General features: G+C 39.3%; 1 protein-coding gene across 16 annotated transcripts in view; it reads right to left on the bottom strand.

The window, feature by feature from the left end:
• PCDH15 (protocadherin related 15) overlaps positions 1–27,082 on the bottom strand; it is a 739,593-nt gene that overhangs the window by 268,441 nt on the left and 444,070 nt on the right. For 15 of the 16 annotated variants that reach the window (XM_055322636.1, XM_055322635.1, XM_055322634.1 and 12 more), the window contains one exon: positions 19,160–19,292. The exons of the other annotated variant lie outside the window; for it this stretch is intronic. In XM_055322636.1, coding sequence (XP_055178611.1) covers positions 19,160–19,292 — 133 coding nt within the window. The remainder of the gene's footprint in view (positions 1–19,159; positions 19,293–27,082) is intronic. 16 annotated transcript variants of the gene reach the window in all.

The raw sequence follows: 27,082 nt of genomic DNA on the forward strand, positions 1-27,082 counted from the left end.
ATTATCCTGTGTTCAGGAAGCCAAAAGATGTATGAGGAAACCATTATAAATAATATATTTAAAGTCAAGAATCAGGAATGATGTGTCATATATGACAGTCCATCCTACCTTGAGAAAACTCTGATCATTTATGATATTAATACTGAGAAAGAAATAATGTTTAGCATATATTGGTTAAGCCTATACTTATTAAAAAAGACCCCAGAACTAGTAATCATAAGATTGAGGACATAGTCCTAATTATCTGACTTTTAACTGTCTGAACCGGACTCTGCACTGAGCCTATACTCCAAACCATAATATGGGTGAATAACACTTGAAAAGTATAGTCTATATAGTTGATGTAGAACCAGATGGAGCAAAAGATATTTAGAAAGCTCTAGAATTCTATTCAAATAAAAATTATTGTCTAAGGAATTGATTTAATTTGGTAGCTAAAAATCTTAAGCTTTAAAGCAAAATATAAAAGATGAAATCTGCCACTTATTAGCTATGCAAATGATTAAACCTGTTTGTGTCTCAGTGACTCCATGTAGGATACTGAAATAGAAAGGCATCTAATTCAAGGTTGTCATGTTGATTCAACTTCAACACTACTAAAATAGTTCATATCTAGGATGCAGCTTAGTGCATAGCATACATTTAATAAATACAATTGGTATTAATATCAAGATGAAAATTGCATCATGCAATTTTGAAAAAAATCTGTAAAGTGTTTTTTATTCAAATTTTTAAAATTTATTTTGAAAATTTTTTTTGAAAGGGAGGTGGGGGACAGAGGGAAAGATCTCAACCAGACTTCCTGCTGAGCATGGAGCCCCATGTGGGGCTCTGTCTCATGCTGTGAGATCATGACCTGAGCCGACACTAAGATTCAGACACTCCACCAACTGAGCCACTCAGGCACCCTGTATAGTGTTTTTAAAGGTCAGTCATCAGTAGAACTCACTCCATGGAAGACTTGATAAAGTAACATATATGACATGTTACCAAACTCAGCAAGACATAACATTTAAAATGTAAACATAAAACATGACATTTCTCCCTGGTCACTTATGTATTGGCATGTTTAATCATAAGGCATCAGAAAGTGTGATATTGATTAGTTAGTAAGTTAATCCTGAAAGAGGAGGGATGGGCTTAGTAGGGGTGGGACATAAAGAAATGATAGGGAAAAAAAGGTCTCTCAACATTTGGAGATAGAAAGGACAAATTCAGTTAAATCCTTAATTCAGAACAAATAATACCCAATATGAATTATTATAAGTCAATAAACAGGACTAACATGTCAGGAAAACTTTCTTAAAACATTTTTTGCAGTTGTACTTGCTTTTTAAACTGAACAAGAATAGAGCACACGAGGGGAATACTTCAGGGTTGGTCGACTTAAGAGCTCTGTAGACCCTCTCCCATGAAAACAACCATGACTAGTAAAAAATAGTTTTAAAAATTAAAGTCTCTAGAAGTTGTTCTAAGACCATACAGCAACAGGAGAAACATTTATTTAAAAAAAATCTACAAAATCTCAGTAAGAACAGCAAGAGTCTGTGGCATTTGAACAATAAGGTGTTTCCCCTCCAACTCTCAGCCAGCACAGCATGAGAAAAGCTCTACTTGTAACAGGTGTAGGCAGAATCATTGCCTTTTGCTCCCCTATAGCTCTAGTGTGAGACTATGGTACTTGCCCTGGAGGGACAGGCCAACAGCAAACATTTCTTATCCTCTGCCTGTCAATTCATGTTGCAGAAACCCACTGTCTGCCATCTGCTAATCCCTTCTCTGTCCATAATGGAATAAAATTAGAAACAAACAACATAAAGTCTCAAAATTCACAACTATACAGAAATTAAGCATTGCACTCAGAAGCAGAGACGATAATATAAAGCAAATTAGAAAAAGCTTCAAAATGAATGAAAATTATTTAAAAAATCCACACAAAAAATTTATGTAATAGTGCAAGGCAGCTCTTGGAAAAAAATGTATAGCTGTAAGCATCTGTATCTACAAAACAGGAGGTTTTCAGGTCAATACCTTTTCAACTAAGACAATAGAAAAAGATGAGTAAAATAAACTTAAAACAAGAAGAGGGAAATAAATAAAAATTAAAGTGTAGATTAATGAAATAAAAAGAAACAATAGAGAAAAAATCAGTTAAACCAAAAGTTTATATTTTGAAGAGATCAATAAAACAAACTTCTAGTTAGACAGATAAAGAAAAAAAGAGAAGCTTCCAATTACTAACATTAGAAACAAAAGAGGAGCTATCACTACTGGCCTCACAGGAACAAAGCAGATTTTAGGGAAATATGATGAAGAATTGTATCCCGCCATATCAAATAACCTAGATGAAATGAACAAATCCCTAGCAGTGCACAAACTACCAAAACTGACTAAAGATAATAGAGAAAATCTGGGTACATGTATAATAAGTAAAAAGATGAAGTTAGTAATCTCAAAAACAAAATAAAAAATTACATTAAAGGGATGCCTGGGTGGCTCAGCAGTTGAGCATCTGCCTTTGGCTCAGGGCATAGTCCTGGAGTCCCAGGATCGAGTACCACATGGGGCTTCTTGCATGGAGCCTGCTTCTCCCTCTCCCTGTGTCTCTGCCTCTCTCTCTGTGTCTCTCATGAATAAATGAATAAAGTATTTTTTTAATGCCCAAATAGCTTTACTAGTAAATTTTAGCAAACATTTAAAGAATTGACACCATTTTCACAATCTCTTCTAAAATACAAAAGAGGAAACACTTCCTAATTATACGAGGCTTGTATTACCCTCAAACCAAAACCAGACAGAGGAACCCCAAGAAAAGAATACTGTAGGTCAATCTATTCTATGAACATAGAAGTAAAAATCCTTAACAAAGTACTAGCAATTCAAATTCAGCAATATATAGAAACAATTCTACATAATGACCTAATATGATTTGTCACAGGTATGCAAAGTTATTTCAACATAAGAAAATTCAATTAATGTAATAAACAGATTTTTTTAAAACAAAGGGAAAAAGATCATTTTAGAAAAATCAGGAAAAGCATTTTTTAAAAAATTCAATACTACTTTGTGATAAAAATGCTTAATGAAGTAGGAATTTAAAGGAACTTCCTCAACTTGACAAAGGACAACTACACAAAACTCCCAACTAGCATCGTAGTGAAGTTGAAAGACTAACAGCTCCTCTAGTAGGATCAGGAATAAGACAGAGATTTATCCTTAAAACTATTACAACATTCTACTGAAAGTTTTAGCAGAGTAATTAGGCAAGAAAAAGACATAAAAGTCATCTTGGAAAGGAAGAAGTAAAATTATATCCATTTGCGGATGACATTATCTTTTAAATAGAAAACTCTAAATAACCCACTCAAAAACTATTAGACTAATAAATGAGTTCAGAAAGGATGCAGGATACAAGACCAATATAAAAATATCCATAGTATTACAATATATTCATGATGATCAATCTAAAATTAAGGAGGATCCTTCCACTTCATACAGTTAAAAAATAAAATTCTTAGGAGTAAATTCAATGAGAGAAGTAGAAACATTGCAATCTGAAAATTACAAAACATTGTTAGAACTGCCTGATGTGGGGAGTCAGAGCCTGAGTGGGTGTTGGCGTCCTGGCATGGAGCATCCCTACCCACATGGGGCAAAGGGGGGTTCTCAGGATGCCTGGAATGGGATGGTAGAGCCCAGGGGAGGAAGCCGGGCTTCTGTGAGAGAGAGTGGTGGCCTGGGGTGGTTGCAAGGCCCAAAGAGGTTTTGCATGATCTGTGTGGGGTGCTGAGCTACAGGTCATGAGGCCATCTACACAGGAAGGGTGCTAGTAGGACATCAATGTGCCGGGGACTCTAACGGCACAAGTGGAATGAAGAAGGCAACTATTTAGTGTATGGTGGTAGCAGCTGGTCCTGAGATGTGCTGAAGTCTGGACTCAATAGGGAGGGTGTTTCCATGGCCCTGTACAGCATGCCAGAGTCCACATGGGGCGGGGAGTGCATCCGTGCTGGGAGAAGAGGAGGGACAGACAGGCATTTGGCACGAGAACATGAGTAGCCTGAAGAGGACATCAGCATGGGAGTCAACAGGATACTGGTTACCTTCAGTAAGGAAATATACTTAGTGATGGGCACTGAGGGGGGCATTGGACGGGATGAGCACTGAGTGTTATACTATATGTTGGCAAATCAAACTTCAATAAAATTATATATATATATATATATATATATATATATATATATATATAAAGGAAATATACTAAGGATAAAAGAGCCAGTTTTCTCATTGTGACATACTAGTGAACTAATACATACATACATACATATATATACACATATATATATTTCATAATATATACAAATGTATAATATGGTATTGCATATAATAGGTACATGCTGGTATAGAGATGTATATGTAGGCATAAGAGTAATATAAATGCAAATGAACATGCATGTATATATCATGCACATGTATGTGGCATGTGTAGAGACGTGTGTCTGTTTGAGTACATGCAGGTGTACTCATACATCTATGCCTGTATATTGCCTAACTTTGGCTATTGAAAAGGCCTGGAAGCAGAGATAGCCAATAGTCATGAACATTCTGTGCCCTCAGGTCTTGGTTTCTAAATGCCATCTGCCCCACTTAAAGAAACCAGAGCTTTTTAGAAAAATGGTTAGATTTGAAACAGGGATAAGAGAAGAATAAAGTAGATCTGGAACATGTTGCTGCGCTGGAAAATAGCTCGGTGCTCAAAATGTGACAGGGCCAGGTGACAAGGACTTGTAAAGGATAGGCTGGCTCATCAAGATGAGTTCTGGGACAATTTGAGCATAAGGATATATAATGATTGTAATGGACAACAATCAACTGAAGAAGGTAAATTTTTGAATTCATATTTGGTATCGATAAATGAATAAATACACGGGGGAGCAAAGATAGCTTTTCTTGTAGTTGAATGCCAACTAATCAATGTCAAAGAGGTGACAACATCAGAAAATCATCATTTGGCAGCAATCATAATAATAATTCAGCCAAAGAACCTCAATAGATATTAAAAAAAATAATGAGGGGAAATAAATGAGGGAAGGACATTTGCATAATCTCAAATCATCCATACACTTGAAGGCTGGGGCAATTTAGAATAGGTTACCCACCTTGTCCATGGAATGGGACACAGGTAAACCATCTGTCATCTGATAGGAGGCAATGAGATTAACACAGCATCACCTCAGGGATACTCTTGCCGAAATATCATGACTTAACCAGTCATGGAGAGACACCAACGAACCCAAATTGAAGGAAAATGTACAAAATAAGCAACCTGCAATCTTCAACAACATGAAGGGAGAATTGCTGCAGATTGAGGAGACAAACATGCTATCCTGCTTTGGGTCATTTTGCCAAAAAGGACGTTTCAAGCATAACCAGCAAAAGTTGACTGGAGTCACAGGTCCAGACTGTAGTAATGTACCAAAGTCATGGCCTGATTTCGACAATGGGGTGGAGGTTACATAGGAGACCGCGTTGTTCATAGGAATTGGAGATCATACTTGGTGAATGCCCAGCATGCTGGTAACTTATTCTCAAACATCCTTGTTCAATTCTCATATTTTTTTCTGTCAAGTCTTATAGCATTTCAAAAGCAAAATGAACATGAAACAAATGTGTGTGCATGATGACAACGGTGAAATCACCTGTATGTGTATCACATATGTCCTTTACAACACACACTCACATGATTTACACAATTGTGTGTGGCCAGGATGGGATGCACACCAGGGGGTTCAGGTGAGCTCTCCCATGAAGAAGGGCTGGGGAGTCACTGGGGTGGGGGAAGGAGGTGAGGAAGAGGAGGTGAGACAAAAATAGGAAACAGAAAAGAAAGCTGCATAAAAAGGAAAGAGAACAGGAGATGATTGCACTTATGAATATATACATATTAATTGTAAAAATAAAATTACATAAGGGAAGAGGAAGTGTAAACAGCTAGTGTTGGCATCAATCTGCAAATTTTTCTTCTTCATGCACACAGGCGACTTCTGATTCAAATCACCCCACTCATGCTGGTTAAATTAGGAGAAGTGTAGTTGCAATCAAGCCTTGCTGCTCTTTGTAATCATTTGTTTATTGAAATCAAAATTATCTACTTTTATTTGAAGGTAGGTAGTAGGGAAAGCCTCTGTGGCAAAGCTGAGTTAATTTTTATTGCTAGGTAATTCCGCCTCTGTCTCTGAAATATGTTTTCTTCATTTGGAGCTTCTCTAAATAATAATTAAAAAAAAAAGAATCTTTTTGTGTATGTGGAATGAGGTGAGTATGTGAATGAAGATCAAACAAATGAAGACTTTGTCCTTCACTTTCTTTTTCAAACTGCTACAGGATTTCGTGGATCCATGTAAAATAAAAAGTATTCAAAGCTAGAACAAGAGACATGCAATTGAATTCTTCAGTTTTCTTAAGTAACTCTTCCAAAGCAAATATTGCTTGTTATCTTTTTATCTAAAAAACAAACAAACAAAAAAAAGTTTTCCATGCTCCAAACCAGCTAATTCCAGGCAGTTAAGTGGAGAATCACTATGGGCACTTCTCAGCATCAATTTGATTCCTGTTGTTTTCTCTAGACAACTGACACCTATTAGCTGTTTATCGAGTATACCTCAGAAGCACTGTTTCTGTTCTCCTCTAATTTATCAAAATCTCAGGGAAATAACTGCATTTGCATACTGAAGCTTTAATCAACAGTAGCTGACAGAGTGTGAAGCAATAAACAGCTTCAAGGCATGCAATAAACTGAGGTTTATTTACAGAACTGCACAGAGAATCCTTTATTGCCAGTTACTAAAGGTAATACTGATTACTGCTATTATAATACCAGGCACTAGCAAAGAGTTGCTCAGCTGAAAGTAATTCCACATCCAAATCCACATTTCAAATTAATCTTTTTCTCTTTTTTAATCTAACTTTTAGGAAGAGCACAATGGTTTAATTCTGGTCAATTAAAACAAACGAAAACCCCAGAACTCTTTTTATCAAGTAGTTTAAAAATTCTAAACTTGTCTTTGAATCATGTCCTCAAGTAAATGAAAATCATCACTTTCATACTCTAGTAACAAACCTTTGTTGAAAGACCTTACATAAAAAAGAGATGACAAAAGCAGGGTTCCAAGGTTTCCACAAAATCCAGCTGAAAGAGGCTAAGGGGTGTCTGTGGACTCTCATCTAGAAAACGAGGAAGAGTCCTCCATGGCTTTAGGAGACATGATAATAAGAAGATTACAGATAAGAAACCCAGCAGTAAATGGGAAATAAAGATCGGCGTGAAGTGTCCCTTGCTCAGATCTCCAAAATAGGGCCCTATGGCTACATAGGCTCCCCCAGCGGTTGTCCATAAAACTTCATTAAAGTTACAGATCTCACAGTTTCACTTACTGCCCTGGTGACCACCACCCTGTGATCCAGGGCTTCATTAGAGTCTTGGAAACTGAGCCTGAAATTCCGCATCGCACCACCCCTCCCATGCGCCAGCATTCCTGTGTTTAGAAATGCCTGGCAATAATTCACTTGGAAAGGCACGCAATTATTGGAAAGAGGGAAAAAAAAATCTCTGGAAAAATGCTAAACTACGCTTTCTTAAAATTTGTTCTTCCTCTTCTGAATGTAATCAAGTCATTTTTAGATACCGTCGGCCATGGGTTTAGAGTTTTAGGGCAGGGAGTTAAGGAGGAAATATGAATGAATCAGATGTATGAGCATTTAGCAACTTAAATCCAGGAGAGCAATGAACTAATCTCAGGAGTGAATGTAAACAAAAGAAGAAGATGAAGAAGAAGGAGAATAAGATGAAGATGAAGATGAAGAAGAAAAAGAAGAGGAGGAGGAGGAGGAGGAGGAGGAGGAGGAGGAGGAAGAGGAGGTGGTGGTGGTTAGGAACTTGAACTGTGGAGCATTCCCACTTTTAAGAGTCAGGGCAATGATTAGAAACAACAAATACCCACCATTTGCTTCAACGTGGATGGAACTGGAGGGTATTATGCTGAGTGAAGTAAGTCAATCGGAGAAGGACAAACAGTGCATGTTCTCATTCATTTGGGGAATATAAATAATAGTGAAAGGGAATATAAGGGAAGGGAGAAGAAATGTGTGGGAAATATCAGAAAGGGAGACAGAACATGAGAGACTCCTAACTCTGGGAAACGAACTAGGGGTGGTGGAAAGGGAGATGGGCGGGGGGTGGAGGTGACTGGGTGATGGGCACTGAGGGGGCATTTGATGGGATGAGCACTGGGTGTTATGCTATTGTTGGCAAATTGAACTCCAATTAAAAAAAAATATGTAAAAAAAAAAAAAAAGAGTCGGGGCAATGAGGAGAAGTCATTAGAGTAGACTGAGATGGGATCAGCCAGGGAGGATGGGGAGCAACCCAGGACGCACACGGTGGTGTGCTGGAAATCAAATGAGTGAATTTCTGAATAAGAGAGGCATTCTCCACCCTATCACACCTTGCTGATCAGCAGGGAGATGGGAAAATTCACTGGGTAATGGAATAAGCACTAAGGCAAAAGAAAAGGCCCCATCCATGATGGGTGATTGAAATCCCGACTTTCATGTGGTCAAGAGAGAGCAGGAGGGAACATGACCAAGGCGCTCTTCAAGCCAGCCTGGACATGTGATCAGAGTAGCTTCCACAGTGAAGGGAAGCACAGAGATGGGTAAAAAGCTGGGTAGGTTATGGGATCAAGGGCATTTTGTGTTGTTCACTTGTATTTAATTGGGAGACACCACTGCGGATTTTCACATCACTGGAAATGGTCAGATAGAGCAGGAACCGTTCACGCTATAGGAAAAGGTTAAAAGGGTGATTCTGGAGCAATGTCCTTGGAGCAGCCCAGAGTGGGTGGGATCTAGGAGAGTGCTTTCGGGTCAGCGCAAAGCACTCACACTTAAAAGGTGCTGTGTTTTCATTTTTCACGGGCCTTGCAAATGGTGTAGCCAGTCCTGAGTGCTGCTCTAGTGTGGTCCAAGGCCACAGGGTCATTCCACAAAGTGGTTATTACGGATCATGACCATATAAGAAATTTGGAGCAAAATCCTCTAGAGTGGAATTTATAGTAGCTTAGGAAAAAAAAAGTGATGTGACAGTTATTTTATATCTTTTGAACCCGACAGAGGAAAAAAAAAAAAAGCTTGTGCTTTTTGTCTCCTGTCTCCTATTTCCTTTTTCTAGTTGTTCATTTAGATGCGTCCTCCATTTCAGAGGTTCTGAAGAAGCCCTGATCGAGTATGCAAATGACAGCTTCAATAGACACAGGAGTGCTAATTTTTAATCACAGAAGTAAAAGCAAAATGTACAAATCCAGGTGCAGAGAGATTGGTAGATGTGGTGACAAGAGGTTGTAAAAGTCTTCATCCACGGGTTTGATGAAAATATGGGGCAGGAGAGGTGCCCCAATAAGGCTCCTTTGCTTGCCCGGGAGTCTCTGTCTCGGGTCTGCACACAAGCCACAGCTCATCATCTGTGTCCGTCTCTACAACCAGCCCCAGCTCTTCTGCTTTATGCTCGGTGATATCAGAAAAGACCACTTTATCTTACTAACTTATTCTTAGGCACTTATTTTTAAAAGAATTTGAGAATGTGGCTTTATTTCTTGCACCATGTCAAGAAGATCATTTTCCCCCACTTTTTATACGCCCTACTTCTCGTTAAGGCATAAGTTCGAGGCAGGAGTAAACCTAAGTCCACTAACACATGCACTTAAGTCATTTATCTCATATGAGAAGTAGATAGGATATGAGGTAAAGTGGATAGCCTACAACTCCTCTGGGGTGAGAGCTCACATATTAACCTTTTATATTTCCTTCTTGAGGAAGGAAGGGTTGGGAGAAAAAAAAATAATTTAGAAGCCAGCTGTTTTAAATGCATCAGACCTCGGTTTCTCCTTTCCCTGCCCTCCCTGACACTTCCCTGGCTTTCTGCCTATGAGCATATTGTGGCCTATGGAGGATTTACAGGGGCCGAATTACTGTTTGAGAAGAGGAAGACACGTATATGAATGGAGGATAGATTTAAAAATAGGGTTTTCTCACTATTGACAGCTTTATATGCCTGTAGATGAAAAATCATTTCCTATAATATATATCCCATAATGTCAAGGGGATTAGACTTTTTTTTGGGGGGGGGACTTAAGTCTATCCAAACACCTATTTTAAAGAAGAAGAATTTGCACTACAAATGAGATTTAATTTTTGCAAGAAGGAATTGCTTGGCATTGTGAGACATCTCCCTATCTCTAAAATTTATCTGTGTCAATCCATCCAGCTATCTCTTCTTCACCCCAAATACAAAGTATACGTTGGAGCCAGATGACCAGTAGCAGTGGTGTGTTTCCAATTCCTTACGTGCACCTACAATGAGCTTATTCACCTGAGATAACATTAACGATGAAAGAGCCACCTGAGATCTAGGGTAAGGAAAGACAAGAGGCAACTTGAACTGAAAATAAAGAGGAAAATAAATGAGACTTCCATTCCTCACTCTTATCAAAATCAGGGAAACCTAAATAGAGTGAGTTATAGATCACTAAATTGAAGGGAAAGCAGTCATCTTTTGAGCACACTGTGCGGCATTAATCTATGCACTAACATAAAAGAATCGGAATGTGTTAAGAAAAGCTTCTTTGATGACAGAAGAGCAAATCTGCAAGTGACAGATCCAAAGCGATCCCCGTAATATAAATGACACTGCAGATTCTATGGCCCGGGGCTCAATGATTCATGCACAGTGTACCTGTGCCAGCTTCGAGACATCCATGAATCATGAACTCTTATCATCTTCAGGGAAAAAAGTATACTGTTTTACAAGAAATATTCAGAAAGAAAGAAAGAAAGAAAGAAAGAAAGAAAGAAAGAAAGAGAAGAAAGAACCCCCAAACCTTCTAGAACATTTGAAGGATGTCAGAAAAACGAATTAGCACCTCCGACAGAACCTGTTAATGCAGAAGGGCATGCGATACAATGGCCTGCATTTCTTTCAAACTGTTCTGGAAATGGATCAATTCTGTATCAAATCAAGGCAGCAGGCATTTTTCTTCAGGACTAAAATTAATAATTCCTTGAGGCACATAGTTTAAATTTTACAGCTTTCGGAAACTATTAAAAAGGAGAAGAATGGATAAGGGTGAAAGGGAACTGCATGTGGCGAGCTGACCCGCCACTGCCTGACACTCCTCCTCAGGCACTTTCATTAGAAAAATGCACGTTTTTCCCTCAGGTAGGCAGACATGCAACGTCCAACTTCTCACACATTTCTGTTTTCTCCCGTCATCTGTGTCCAAGTTGTCAACGGGCCACTGCAGCGCTGGGCACCAGGAGCCAGGAAAAGGAAAGAGACTCAAACTGCAAGAGCCAGCTCAGCTCAGGACACAAATTGGGAACAAGGGTGAAATTAGGTTTTCTAGCTTCGGTGGTCATTAACTCCATGCTACTATTATTAGTTTTTTACATGCTATTATTTTTCACTTTTGTGCAGAAGCAAGAAGCAACCACAAGAAAATGAAATCAAGTCGGATCAAGCAGATCTTAAAAAGAAAAGAAGCATTTGCTCTGTGGGCGAATGAAGTGACTACAAGTCCGAGCAGCGCCGAGGGCCCCGTGAACCTGTCGCCAGGAAGGGCAGAGCACTGACTATCGGGACATGTGGCTTGATTTGGGACCAGCACTCCCCAGCAGGCTTCTCCTGGACTTCGGCAAAGCGACTGCACTGCTTTGTTAAATATATAAAAGACCAGGAAGCTTTCAAATGCCTAGAGTAGTTCCTGGCTAACAGTGCCAATTACAATTAGATGTTGTGTTTTTTTTTATATATTTTATTTATTTGTTCATGAGAGACACACAGAGAGAGGCAGAGACACAGGCAGAGGGAGAAGCAGGCTCCATGCAGGGAGCCCGATGTGGGACTCGATCCCAGGACCCCGGGGTCACGACCTGAGCCCAAGGCAGATGCTCAACCACTGAGCCACCCTGGTGTCCCTACAATTGGATGTTGGTGACATTATTATTAATATGGATCTATTAACCACCTGCCTCTTGGGCTGCCAAAGTGTCACTTTGTACTCTAAATTGCAAGTGATCACTTCTTCTTGATGGAACAACTAGTAAAACCATAAAGGGGGCGAATATCTTTGCAATGCGTCCATTCTCCTGTATTCTTTGACAGTCCACTTTCCTAGTCATCAATCCAAATGCCTGGTACCTTCTTGCTCACCTTTAAAGCCCCAAATCTTCAGGTGAGTTAACAGAAAAACAACGATGGTAATGAACAGGAATGAGAATGATTACCATTAGTTAGGTACTTTCTTTTTCATTTCTGACACTGAGCTACACAATTTACACTATTTGTTCAATCTGGACTTCCTTAACCCAAGACAATCATCTCCATCTTGTTTCCCAAGCTCTTAAAATTATGCTTTCTAGTCTACACCTAAGGGTGAATTAGTCCGTTTTATTCAACTAATATTGATTGACACACAAATATTGACCTATTATACACACATAATACTTTGGTAACAAATGTTGCTTCTGTGTTCAGCCAGCTCACGTGAGACCCAACTCACACAACGGATTATTCTGATGCAGTTTGTTTATTTATTTATTTATTTGTTTGTTTGTTTATTTATTTTTTTATTTTTTCTGATGCAATTTAAATTATCAAATGTAATATATGAATCTAATGTTGGGTCTTAGGATTGTGAAGATATGTATTATATCTTATCTCTTTTAGCGGTGCCATTAAACTTAATTTAAATATAATGGATGGGCACGATTATGTGCGCAAAGGTTGCTTTTTGGTTTTGGCTTGTTGTTTGTTGGTTTGTTTCTTTTTGAATGACTACACAGGGCATATGCAGAACACAGCACAATTTTTTCCTTCTTCTGTAAAAAGACAAAAAAAATTGTACTTTGGGAGCCATATCAGGTGTCTGCATATCATTATTTATTTTTTGTTGTCATTTCATTTGATTTGTTTATATTTTATCAACAAACCTTTAAAAATGTAAAAACAAAACAAAACATTCTGTTTACCAGCCAGCCAAACAGGTTGCTTTGCCCACAGGCTATGGTTCTTCACCCTATGCTGCACTCCACCCATTCCTAATTAAAAAAAAAAAAAAAATTCAACACTGGCGATATGTCAAGTAAATTATTGTTTCCATTACCACTCATTTTCAGAAATAAGTTCACATATTAATAAAATAGAGGCATGATAGCAAAAATCGAGAGAAGGCGAAAGACATTCTAAATCAAGGAACAATTGCCAGCACTTGCGCTGCCCCAGTCCCTATTCTTCACTCCTCAAGGAACATGTGTGCAAACATTTTATGCCATTCCCATGCATGTGTTTGTTAACCATTTTGTAACACGTACTTGAACTTTCTCTGGGTTGTCCTCACTGACAACAGGTAAATGGATCATTCGACTCCAAACTTGTTTATAATTAAGACTTGTTTTCTTATAGTCGGGCATAAACCTACAGCTGCTGAATAGAGATATGAACTATTTCTACAAATGTAAAAGATACTAAGTGCCCCATCGTTAATGAGCCATGTTAGAAACAAGTGGAGGAGTGAAGTGAGCCAAGCCCCTTGTCTTCAAAGCCAGACCCTGCAGACCTGCATCTCCACGTAACCTCTGAACTCTTTCCTTCCCATGTGCTTTCATTTTAAGTACAGAAGTTCAGCTCTGCATTATCCTATGGCCGGTTTGAATAAGGAGTCTCCCAGGGAAGAAATTAAATGGTTTCATGTCTCCCAGGGCTGCCATCGAGCTACTGTGTCGCTTGCCGCCATTTTTGTCCTACAGCCAACTTCCTCAGCTGTGTCTGGGTCTGTAAGTTGACAACTGCCATTTAGTAAGATGCTCTAACTCTTACTAATATGACATCTTCCTTTTAATTTTAAAACCAACTTTATTTCTAGGCACTTACAGTGATGGTGATTTTTCTCACTCATATTCATCTTTCTTACTCTCATTTCCCCTCTGATGCTGTGATAAGAGAGGCTACAGAGGGAAAAACACACTTCTTAGAGGGACTGACCATGGGGAGGTTGTGTGAGGCTCAGTCGGGCAGCAGCAGACCTCACGGTTACAGGGCTGGATTGGATCTCAAGCAGCCATCCTAGGGATTGGTCATGGCCGTGACATTCTGAGGTAACTTGTGCATAATGCTCGGTTGGTGGCCTTTGGTTGTACATCTTGTTGCGCGTACATGTCTCTCTTTCTCAAGTGCTGCAGTCCTTCATTTTTACCTACACTTAGGAACCCCGCCTCTGAGATCTAGGGCCCTGGGTGGGATCACCTACAATGCAGGCAGCAGTCCATGCTCCCTTGCCAACTGCCCACTCCACCATGACACCTCTTTCTAGTGTCCTCCTCAGAGAGTAGTTGCACTGACTCAAGTCCCAGCATCCAGCCACTTAAAGAGCCAGGTAACAATGTCCCCTTCTTCCTCTTGGATTTTCTTCTCTCAGTCTTAGACTAAGAGAAACACCAGACCAGCAACCACCAGAGCACCAAAAAAAAAAAAAAAAAAAAAAAAAAAAAAAAAAAGCCCTCTCCCCTATTTCTAAGGTAAAAGTCTCCAAATCCATATGGGGTCTCTCCTTCCTGTTTTATTGGATGGTATTCTACTAAGAACCAGGAATTCTTCCCCATTTGTAAAATTACAATGATAATAGCTCCCATTGCTTTGGGTTTTTATGAGAATCAAATGGGGAAACGTGTGCTGAAGTTTTTTACTTATTTATTTTATTTATATGAAAGTTAGTAGGTGCATATATATTTATATACTTTAATGCTTGAAGTCAATATTTTGAAAACATTGGCAGTTCATCTCTAGGGAAAGTAAAACATCCCTGTTCCACTCACATCATCCTTTGCCAAGTAACCTGTGGAGCTATTTGCCTACAAGAAGATTATACATTCTTGACCTATTAACTCAAGAGTAGCCGATTTGAATTGCTCTGGCCAATGAAAAAAAATATGGTAGTTATTACATGCCTGACTCGTGGGTAACAACGAAGAACTGGGTTTTGTTTTGTTCTGTTGTGTTTCCCGCAGCAAACATTGCCCCCAGGAGATCCCTTGTCCTAGCCAGAGGCCACTTCATCAGCTGGATTATGGAGTGAAAACTGAACACAGTGCAGTCTCTGACGACTTCTGATGGCACAGACCGTGGGATTTGGCAACTTGAACCTAGCTATCCAAACTGATCTCAGCTTGACACTTAAAAGTATAATGTGCCCAATAAACACCCAAAAAATAAATAGCGTGGTTTCAAGAGACTGGAAGCTGGTGAGGAAACTTACTGGAAGTGTTCAGTATGGGAATCGTGGTTGGCAGTGAAAACTCACTTAACAAAATGGTTGCCTGCAATAGCATGGAAGGCAAGTGATGAACCAAAGAACTCACAGCTCTTGACATCAGAGTAGCCAGGTAGTTAGTGTGTGCCTCCCCCGGGCGGATTACGCATCCCTGAGGTGAGGAGCTCAGGAGCAGCCTGCCTGGGTTTGGTGGAGGAACCGCAGGCAGTAGGGTCAGGTGTCACTTCTGGAAGATGCATTAAGATCCATATTGTGGTTTACTGTGCCTGTCTTTTCACTCTGTCAGAAGAACAACACTGATCCGTACAGAGGCTGCCCCTTCAGTGTGACACGGGTGAAATGATAGAGGACTGAATGGGATCTGATCCATGGTAGATATACAGTAAGAGTGAGAAATCACCCTTCTCAGTCACAGATTGTTGACATTCCGAGTCGGGGTGTGTGCAGAATATAACCTAGTTATTTGTAGAGGCGGGTGCCCCATTAAGCGCCATACACGTTATCTATTATTATTTTTATACGAGCACCAGGGGAAAGGTGATAGTACGAAGGGATTTCAAAATGGGGGGGGGGGGGTCCCTGGATGGCTCAGTGGTTTAGCACCTGCCTTCAGCCCAGGGCATGGTCCTAGAGTCCCGGGATCGAGTCCCACATTGGGCTCCCTGCATGGAGCCTGCCTCTCTCTCTGTCTCTCTCTTTCTCTCTCTGTCTCGCATGAATAAATAAATAAAATCTTCAAAATGGGGGGGGGGAGATGGAGGAGGCTGATGAAGTTAATACATTCTACTTAAGTCTTTGAAGAAACTGGCTTCACATCCAGTGGTGTGAAGGGTTAACAAGTAGCTGTGAATGTAGTGAAAGGTGCTGATTTGGTGCATCTGCTTATTTCTGTAGCAGAAATATTCCCAGCATGGTTGATTTCAGAGTAACGATGAACATGATGGCACAGAGTGGGGACAGCTGGGCACAGGGGTCCCCGTGATCCCATGATCCCAGTGCACATTGGGGCACACACCTCTACTAGGTTTCACTGGCAAGTGGGGGTGATGCACAGTCATACTTTGGAGAAAGGTCTGACCAACTCTGGAAGAAAAAAAAAAGATGCCACCTCATGCCAACCCTGCTCAGCACAGGAAGTTTGGGAAAGCAGAGCTGTGGGTCACATTCTGCTCCACTGAATGCTGTGGATGCAGGGGCCACTCAAGACAGCCTTAATAACCCGAGGAAAATCACAGCCTCCACAGCAGCTCCGAGACAAGAATGAAAGGAAAATACATTGAAGGGGCAGGGGAAGAGGAGAAATAAGGATTGTTTTCAGCGAAGAAACCACTTTGATCTCAGTCAAAACAGATCATTCTGAAGCCAGGCTGCTGTTACCTTGGAAAATATATTTCCCCACAAATCCTGTCTTTCTGAATTGAGCAGTGAGTCAGCAGTGGGCAGTGAGGCATGTGAAAGGGATGAGGACAGAGCCAGAGGTATCTCTGATGCGTTCTGTTATTAGAAGTATCTGGGAGAGTAATTTGGTGGAAGCTTTTCAGCTTTTAGGTCACTAGTTTAAATTCAATCTCAGTTGATCATGAGCAGAAGTGAATGGCTGGCGGTTTATGAAAAAAGCCTTGATGATGACATCCTCATTCCCTCCCATAGAGACTGCCACTGCAATTGGCACCCTTTCTTCTGCTCCTACCAAAAGCAGAAAGGGTGAATAGAAATGTCATTTCACGTATTTGCTCAGCTTTTGCAGTAGAGAAATTTGAGATATGAAAAAGCCCAACTTTTTTTCATCTTTAACTCACAGGTAGAGTTATTCTCCTATAATATGGTTCATGGACCTTCCTGAAATGAGACCTAGGGCCATCTTGTACGTAAGACCATGTTACCTCATAGAAAGTTAAATCTATGTGTACATTTAACCTAGTTTCTAATGCTAAGTTCTTGTAAAACTGTGGAACAATAACAGCCCAAATATATGACACTGGATACAGTCAAGATACAGAACACTACCATCATCACGAGGATCCATTATAATGCCCTTTTCAGCCATACCTAATTCCTTCCTGCCCCTATTCCCTCCCTCCACTAGGGACAGCTAATCTATCTTCATGTCTTTAATGTCATTAAAAAATGCTATGTAAATATGGAATCATTTATGTAACCTTTTGAGGTTGACTTTTTAAAAAAAGAAAAAAAAAATCCTGAAACCAAAGTGCAGGTCCTGAGGAGGAATATACAATGGCATATTCGGAGGAGATATTTAAATGTGAAACACGTACAGTTTCTTAGGCTGAATCTCACTAATCTAGGATTTATTTACTTTTTCTTCTTGTTTAAACAAATAAATCCATATTATATATATATATTTTTCATTATTCCATTAAATGTACTTGTCTTCATATTTGGTTTTCAGAGACTCTGGGTTTCCTTTATTTTGTCCATTATAATACTCCACATTTCCTTGTTGCTAATATCTCTACCTTTACATAATTTTGTTCCCCACATGTTTTAATGGTAAATGAACAACAGAAACAAAGTCTATAGCTATATGGGAAAAGCCACAAAATGGATAGTAGAGCAGAGCACAGAGGAGTATCAGGTCATGTAAGACAAAGCTCCGGGCAACCTCGGGTACTAGGAGGGATTTAAGGGAATGAGGCTAGTTTTGAAAATGATGAAAATTGAGTCAACTGATCTAGGCCTCATTCACTTTTCAGGAGGTTCACTTTCTACATCTGGATAATAAGGCTGATGTGTCTCATTACGTTTACATCCTTTCCAATTCAAACATTCGGTACAATCTCCACTCGTAATGTACCTCATCAGGCTTTCAGGAAGAGGGTGTCTGCCTCCAAACGAGAGGTGATCAAGATGTAACTATGCCCGTGTCACCTCATTTGGTGGTAAAGATCGATGCTGGCATTTCTCTGGAGCCTCACATCAACATCTCTCCTAACTGTCAAGGCGAGCTTCCAGAACTCTCGTCAGGAGGCTCAGCCATTCCCGTGTAACAACGCCAACAGAAGGGGAGTTCCCTGTCCTCTAGACATCCACAGGTCAAGTGATGTATCGTGTGATGATGTTTACAGCAAGGGGCAGTTACCGACACCACACGTAGGCCGATTTGTAGATTCAGTTGAAGATACAGCCTTTTCTGGCCAAATGTGCTTTATCCAGGAATATGTAAACAGTGAAAACCAAGCAACCATCCTGCAAGTAATTCACATGCCCATGAAACTGGAGCTGCAAACGTAAATATCAGCTAAACGTCCTCCCTTCACCTAAACGAATAAAGGAGGCCCAGCAATTACAAGATTCGCCCACAGCCACAGAATGAAGTTGTCTGCCTCAGAATTAGGATGCCTACCGTCAGTCAGTGAACCCATAGCTATTTTCTCTATACAGCACTGCAGCAAAAGTAAATCCTGCTGGGCAAAGGAATCCGAGACAGAAAATAATAGTCAGCTGCAAACTCTTTGGGTACAAAGCACAAAATATTCAAGTGTGTATTTCGAATCCCTTCATTTGCTCTTGTAATTATTGCAGCTAATCCCCGCCAGATAATGTTAGTCCTTCCGTTGTGGCAATCAATAGAATAGATTAGCTGAGGAAACCCTCCATCCATATTACCCCATTTTCCATTCCAAATGGAAATTTCCTTCACTAGGGTGCAAGCAGATGTGCGAATCCCCCCTCCCCAACATGTCCCCATGCACAAATACAGACCCATCAGCCTTCAAGGCTGTCCCCCTGGAGCTGCAGGTATATAGTAAGAAGCATACCTGTAGATTTAATAAAACAGCACCAATCCTCATGGCTTCGCTGATTTCAAGGCTGTACATCAACTGTGGGAAGCGAGGAGGGCTTTGATTATTGGGAGGAAGCACTTCAATGTACACGGTGCAGATGGAGTGCCTGCAGAGAAAGACAACAAAACAGGCCGGGTAAAAATCTACATCACCTTTAATGACAGACTGTAGTCCGCATTCCGTCGTTGGGCTTCCAGTGGAGGACATTTTGAATTTTTAGAGAAAACCATAAAATACTTGAAAATGAAAGGATGGCAAAATAAAAGCTACCACCAAAACATCATGTTTCTATGAAATTATCTTAGTAAAAAGAAAGAGAAATGCCTCAGGGTACCGATTTTTCCTACTTAGATTAATAGGGCGAATTAAAAAGGAATAGCTGTACAAATACAGCTAATAAAATAACAGGAGCCTTGACTCCTGACTTTACTTTTTAATGTCTTTCTAATAGCAAAAAGCATTCTATAAATATCCGGTAATATGAGCTGTCCTTGGGGCTCTCTTCCTATTAAACCAGCAGAGGGAGTATTGATTAAAATAACACACAAAACAAAGTACGGGCTGTGTTTTATTAGTTTTCTTGCTGACATCAATGGGTTCTTGTAAATGCACGTCAAGAGTCAGGCCCATAAAGTAATCATTGTATAAAATAGTTGCAAACAAAACTAAAGGTGTTTTTAAGTCTTGTTTGACAAATATACTATGAAAAGCAAGAAATTAGATTTACTTAAAGCCTTACATTGGCAGGGAATTTTTTTTTTTTTTTTGAAGGAAAAGAGGTGGTTCTATAACTATAAAGACAAAAATACTAGCACTAACATAATAAACTTTTTTGGTATCTCTAAACTCTGAAATTCCTTTGTTCCACAAAAGCTAAAGAAGTAAGACATTCAAGGTTTATGGAGAAGCGACACTGGCTAAAATTATCGTAATGAGAAAGATGGAAGAAGATGCCACCACTACCGTTTGACTATGGAGTCAGCCTTCTGTCTTGGAGAACACACAGCCACTGCCTAAGCTGTATGCTTTGAACTTATTTTAACAAAATCACCCCTGTTTACTAAAAAACACATTTGTTGTCATTTTTATTTGGGGTCTAGAATTTTCTTTTTTTCTTTTTTTTTTTTAAAGATTTTATTTATTCATGTAAAACACGGAGAAGCAGAGACATTGTCCGAGGGAGAAGCAGGATCCCTGTCGGGAGCCTGACACAGGACTCGATTCCAGGGCCCTGGGATCACGACTTGAGCCGAAGGCAGATGTTCCACACTAGTGCCCCTAGAATTTTCTTACAGTAGCCCAAAGTTTTCTTGGGGAACCTGGGTGGCTCAGTGGATTAAGCATCCAACTCTTGATTACGTCTCAGATCATGATCTCAGGATCCTGAGGTCGAGCCCGAGTTAGGCCTTGCCTGAACATAGAGCCCATTTCAGATTCTCTCCTTCTCCCTCTGCCCCTCCTCACCAGCTCACCTGCTCACTCTGTCTCTCTCTCTCTCTCAAAAAAAAAAAAAAAAAAAGAGGCCAAATTTCTTTTTATTAATTGCTTCCATTAAAATGCCTAAGTCCAAATTCTTCCTGGACATGATGCCCTCAGTAGACAAGATACCTACAGAATATAAGCACCTCAAAAAAGCCGCAGTGACTTAAAAATTATACTTAATATTTATCACAATGTTGTTCCAAAATAATCTCATTTTAAGGTAAAAGTCTTTACTTTTTAATCCTTTAGAATGAGCCAATGTATCTGTATTTATTCTGGCCTCTGGATTTATCACTGTACTGTTAAAATTAATCGATAAAATCAATCAAATAGTAATCATTTTTCTTTTCAAAGAAAAAAATATATATATTACAACTGAGACTTGAAGAGTAAGATGTTTTTGGTAGGTTAAAATGGTTGATGAAGTGTTACTTATATACTTGTAGGTATTAATCTCAGGATTATATGCAAAAGAAAACACGGTGTGAAGAAAAATATCCACGTTACCGAAATTAATGTGCATTCCAGAGCCCCACTGTCCTCTTGTGGGAATGCAGGAGCTTCTGTTTGAAGTGGATCTGTTATATCCCAGCCAGTGGGACGCTTCAACAGTGTCCTCGAGCCAATGGGACGCTTCAACAGTGTCCTCAAGATACATACTCGCCCTGATACTACCCTCATGACTCTGACTTCTTTTAGCGCCCGTTATTCATCAAGTCATTTAAACATTTTATAAATCTTTCCTTTTTCTGGCCAGCACATTGTCTGTGCACAATAAACCTTACAATATCTACCCTCTGCCATATTGGTAATGACCCTGGCTGAGTGATGTTGTTCAACACAGGCCTATAACCACACATTCCCAAGTTAGAATGTGGATGCTACCACTGTGTGATCCCGGACAAATAATTTCAGTTTTACCACTGCCATCTAAATAATGAAGATGATACTAACATCCAGGTTAGCCTAAGGGTTAGATAAGACTACATATATGTGTGGTGCACACGTGTACGTATGTATATTGTGTAATATATGCCTATGTATGCATATATAAAAACATTTATCCATTATTTTTTAAAGATTTTATTTATTTATTCATGGGAGACACAGAAAGAGACAGAGAGGCAGAGACACAGGCAGAAGGAGAAGCAGGCTCCATGCAGGGAGCCTGACGCAGGACTCGATCCCGGGTCCCCAGGATCAGGCCCTGGGCTGAAGGCGGCGGTAAACTGCTGAGCCACCCAGGCTGCCCAACATTTATCCATTATTACTGATAACTTCAACATAAGGGGTCTTATTTTTTTCTGTGGAATGGGGGTAAATAAGCTTACATATACCTTATTAATTTTCCTTATAATATTTTAAACATTTTAATTGCATCTTTTCACTTTTCTAGGCTAAATACATATGGGCATGATACCCCGGCTGCCCCCCCCCCAAGTGGGGTGTGGTAGTGTCCAGGTTAGGACATATTAGGTCAGAATCTTCTACTGTGGGACAGAAGAGTCTACATTTGCTCTGGATGGACAATATCCTGACATGCACTTGGGTTTGAAGACCACTGCCCCCAGAAGCTCTTGGCAAGAAAACATGTGGACTCACCTGCTTTTTAAGTGAGCAGCATGGGGGGTTCCTCTGTAAATCAACCTAATGCTCACCTCAGTGACCCTGGGGGTAAGAGATTCCCTCACTGATGAACATTTTTCTTTGACCTAGAACACACTTCACTTCCATACTCAAACTTCTCTTTCAAAAAGTTAGGCCTTTCTTGCTTTTGACATTTTTTACTGTTTCTGCCTACTGGTCTGGAGGACTTTCTGATGTCTTCACCAGAACATGAGGCTCCTCCCACTCATGAAAGTCTGGTTCACACTAAGCTGATTGTACTCTGTGTGCTTCCTCATTCTTCCCGCTTTGGCTGTTTTCCCACAAGAGGAGTAAGCTACTTATACCCACGGTACCGCACAAAAGACCTCTACACCCAAAGAGCCTGGTGTATCTGCTGCAGAGGAGACAACTTTAAAATGCAAGACAAAAAAAAAAAAAAAAAAAGAAAAGAAAAGAAAAAAGAAAAGAAAAGAAAAGAAAGCAAGACAAACAGAGAACCTCTACCCCTAGGCAGAGGACACACAGAACTTCCCATGATCCGACACTAGCTTCCCCTTCCTGCAGCCTTATATCCTCCTTTCCTCTGCTCCTTTCCACAGAAATTCAAAGGCTGAAGTTGCTAATTACACGTGTTTGTGGCCCCCCACCCCCACCTTGATCTTGGAGTTGTTTGAGAAAAACATGTTTCAAGATCTAGCATTTTTCATCCTCAACTTCCTGGCACTTCCTACAATGGGTTGAAATAAGGACCTGCCTTCCTGAGGCTGACTGCCTTTTAAAAGCATGAGAGACTCCTAACTCTGGGAAATAAAAAGAGGGTAGTGGAAGGGAGTTGGGCGGGGTGGAAGGGGTGCCTGGGTGACAGGGACCGAGGGGGGCACTTGATGGGATGAGCACTGGGTGTTATACTATACGTTGGCAAATCGAACTCCAATAAAAAATATACAAAAAATAAAATAAAATAAAATGAGATATCCTTTTTCTCCCTGAAGTCAGCATGGTGTCAGAGTAAGCTTTTCTGAAGCTAAATACCAATAGTATTCACAATAAAATGATACCATTAAGGTTGTAATAAATACTAGTAATTCAACAGCATCAGTTAAGCACATAATAAAACAGGACGGTCACTAGATAAATAATATAATTTTATGTGAACATTTTGTATTAACATTTTATAGCTAGTCTTAAATGTAAAAAAATCGAAGTTATATAATACAAATTTTATTTTGTAATATAGCTGGTGTGATGTAGATAAATCTCTATTTCTAAAAAAAATGAAAATCATAAAGCTTTCTCTTTCTCATTTGGTAATGAAGGTCAAAGTAGAACACAAGGGTTGATGTGTTTTCTCGTGTAATCTTATGCTTTTAGAAGACCCAAGAAACCATCTAGTTTGACTCATTTTACAAAAGAGGATTAAAAAATCAGAAAGATTAAGTGACTGAATTAAGGTTAAAAAGTTAATTAGGAACTGCAGATAAGCCAAAAGGCCAGGTTTCTAAATTTAAGATCAGCCCACACTTCCTCCCCCCATTCTATAGGAACACATTTGGGAAGCAAATTGGAGATTTTTTACTTATCTGATGCATGTGTGTTTCTGTGTGTGAGTAGAAGACATTCTGGTACAAAACTTCTTAATGAAGGATGTTATCTCATAAGAAATCACAAATTATTTCAAATCAATCATGGGCTTACAGTATGATACCACAATTAATTTTGATTTTACCATGAATGAGACTTCTTGGATTTTTTTTTTTTGTAAGACCAAAATAGAATTTGAATAAAGAAGAGGTTGGCAAGACAGAATTATGAGGCTTTAACCTTGCAGAAGTATCTCCAAAGATATAAAGTCCATTCATTTTGATATGGCGATAGCACTCAGTGATAATGAGATGATGTTCCATAGTGTTGACCGTACAATCTGTGTTGTAATATTCTTTTGATGTGTCCACCTATGCTACTGGTATTCATTTGTTTCAACTGTGCCTTCCTTTTCCTTTGTCTCCCATCAACAATGTGCTAGAAAGGCTATATTTACAGTCCAATGTTCCCAGGTTCTATTTTCCTATTTTTGCCTATAGGTATCTATAGGAGGAAATACTTCACATTTAAAAATTCTCAGGGGAAGTTACAGGGACAGAGTTTTAAGATGCAAAGATGTATTTAGGCTTAAAGGCAAGAGGACAATCCACATAGGGGAAACCACATGTGCAAATTCACAGGGCAATAAACAGGAAAACTCTAAGTTTTGCAGCACTAAAAAGAAGGGTGAAAACAGGGAAATGGTAGGAGTTAAGACCTGAGAGGTAGCCGAGAGTCCAGGCCAGGCAGGGACTCATGCACTATACTTACTGACCTAAGCTTCATCTTGACGATAGTGGGGACTGGTTGAGAGACTTCGAGCTGGTTAGTGATAGGCTCAAATGTGCCAAGTAATGCATGTTCTCACAACACACCATTCTTCATCAAGTGTCTCAGTCTTTCCTTTTATTACTCCCTCTTTTTGGATATCCCACTATCATCCCTGCAAAGTTAACCTTTATGGTAATCACCTACTACGGCATGTGGAGTCTTACCTGTTCCTCACCTCCATGTGAATACTCTGAGGGCACAGATTTCAGCCTACCGGTCTTATATTTCCAGAGCTTCCCCAAGAGGCTAAAAATTGTGAGAACTCAGTAAATTTTTATGAAAAGGAGTACTTCCATTTTCTTTTATTAATGTTAAATATATCATATAAAGTTATTTAAAATAATAAAATTAGTGATTAGCATAATTTTATTGGAGAATGGACTATTTAACCTTGTATTGGTTAGATAGAACCTTGGATTCCATGAAAAAAATATTGGGAATCAAAAAATGTATGCCATGCCATGCACCAATTATTTTATCATACTTATATTATGAGATATTTGGGGACAGGGCTGTCCTTCATTCTCCGTCTTTATGAATAACTAATAGTTGTACTTTGTTCATATTAAAATAATAAATATTAATTTGATTTAATTCAATTCAATAAGTATAAGAAGACTTACATTCACCAGTTGACTGGACTAAATACTATCTGAGAATGCAGTTACTTAAAAAAAAAAAAAACTTTGGTTTTTATCTGTCCTCTTATACTCATGAGAGACTACAACAAAACAGAACAGTGATTACAGACTCTCTCTCCGCTGACTCTTTAGCAATTTTACTTAATCAGAATAACAAATATATAAACAGTTAATTCATAAAGGCTTTATTTTGTGATTTTGACTTATGAATTAAAATTTCCAATCTGAAAAAAAGAATAAAATGGAAAATTTCCATTGCTTTTTATGTTATGATGTAAGTAGGTTCACACACCACTGTTGCTGGCTGGGTCAATTTGTAAAATATATCATGGTCTGCACTTTCATGCTGATAATTTTCAAACAGCCTCTTCCTTTCAAAGGAAATAGTGAAAGCAAAACAACACGACTCTTCGGTTCATTCATCAAGTCAATGTGAAGGCTTAATTTTCCTCCAGAAAATAGCAAATGTCACTATCCTATGGGGAACGTGACATTATCCCAGCAGGGAGAAAGGATGTATCCAGATTGTCCTCTCTGTAGGTCCCACTTGATATTTGACCAAACATTATAAGGTGATCTTTCAGTGCCCAAACCATTGTCTATAAGGAAGACAACGAAGCCAGGTCAACTAAATACTTAGTGTCACTGCAAAGGCCTGTGATTCAGATTCTGAAGATGGCATTTTGTTTGCTGGAGTGGAATACGATTTTACTTAAGTGAAATCCTTGTGCAGCACTGATTACTGTAAGCAGCAGCTTATCCAGAAAAATCAGTGATAGGACTTGCAAATAGGAACTGAGTAAGAAGGAGATTATAAAATCTCACTCATTATATCATAAAATAGTTAAAAAGTCATCAATCATAACATATAGGTATATATAGATTACCGGATCCAAAAAGCATAGGTCTATCCTCAATGAAAATAAAAAGTCATAAAATAAACTGTTGGCTATTAAGGGACTTTAATAAGAGTTTAAATGGTAAAAACAAATTTTAATTCTTAAAATTACCATTATTAGTACTGATATTAAGCAATTGTAGGGTTTTTTTGTTTTTTTATTTGTTTTTTTCTTCTTCTTCTTCTTTTTTTTTAATCTAGAATAGTCATGACAAAACGTCATGGCTATAGAACAGAGTGGATGATGAAATCTTGGAATCCAATAGTCCTAATCCAGATGAAGGTTCTACAACTTGTTTACAGGGTGGATGGGAGTATGCAAGGGGCCATTACCCAAGTCAATTAACCTCTTTCAGCCTCAGTTTCTAGTCTGCAAAAATAGAGTAAGGCAAAAGTCACAGTGATGTCAGATTAGAAATTATGTATAGAGGGCAGCCCGGGTGGCTCAGTGGTTTAGCACCACCTTCAGCTCAGGGCATGATCCGGGAGACCCGGGATCGAGTCCTGCGTCAGGCTCCCTGCATCGAGCCTGCTTCTCCCTCTGCCTGCGTCTCTGCCTCTCTCTCTCTCTCTCTCTCTGTCTCTCATGAATAAATAAAATCTTTTTTTTAAAGAAATTACATATAGAGAGTAGCTTGCATGATGTCTATGCATGCTCATTAAATAGTATCAACCATCTTTAACTCCCCTTCAGAATAACCCATTATGAATGAGGCTATTCTTTAAATCCATTCAAACTTTGACTCTAGGCCAATGTATAAAAGTATTCCACATTTCTTCTCAAGGAACGGCCCTTAACTATTTTCTGATGTGCAACCATATACATTGATTTGATTCTGGGTTATATGAACAATT

This window comes from Nyctereutes procyonoides, unplaced genomic scaffold (genome assembly GCF_905146905.1).
Source record: "Nyctereutes procyonoides isolate TBG_1078 unplaced genomic scaffold, NYPRO_anot_genome, whole genome shotgun sequence".
NCBI lineage: Eukaryota > Metazoa > Chordata > Mammalia > Carnivora > Canidae > Nyctereutes > Nyctereutes procyonoides.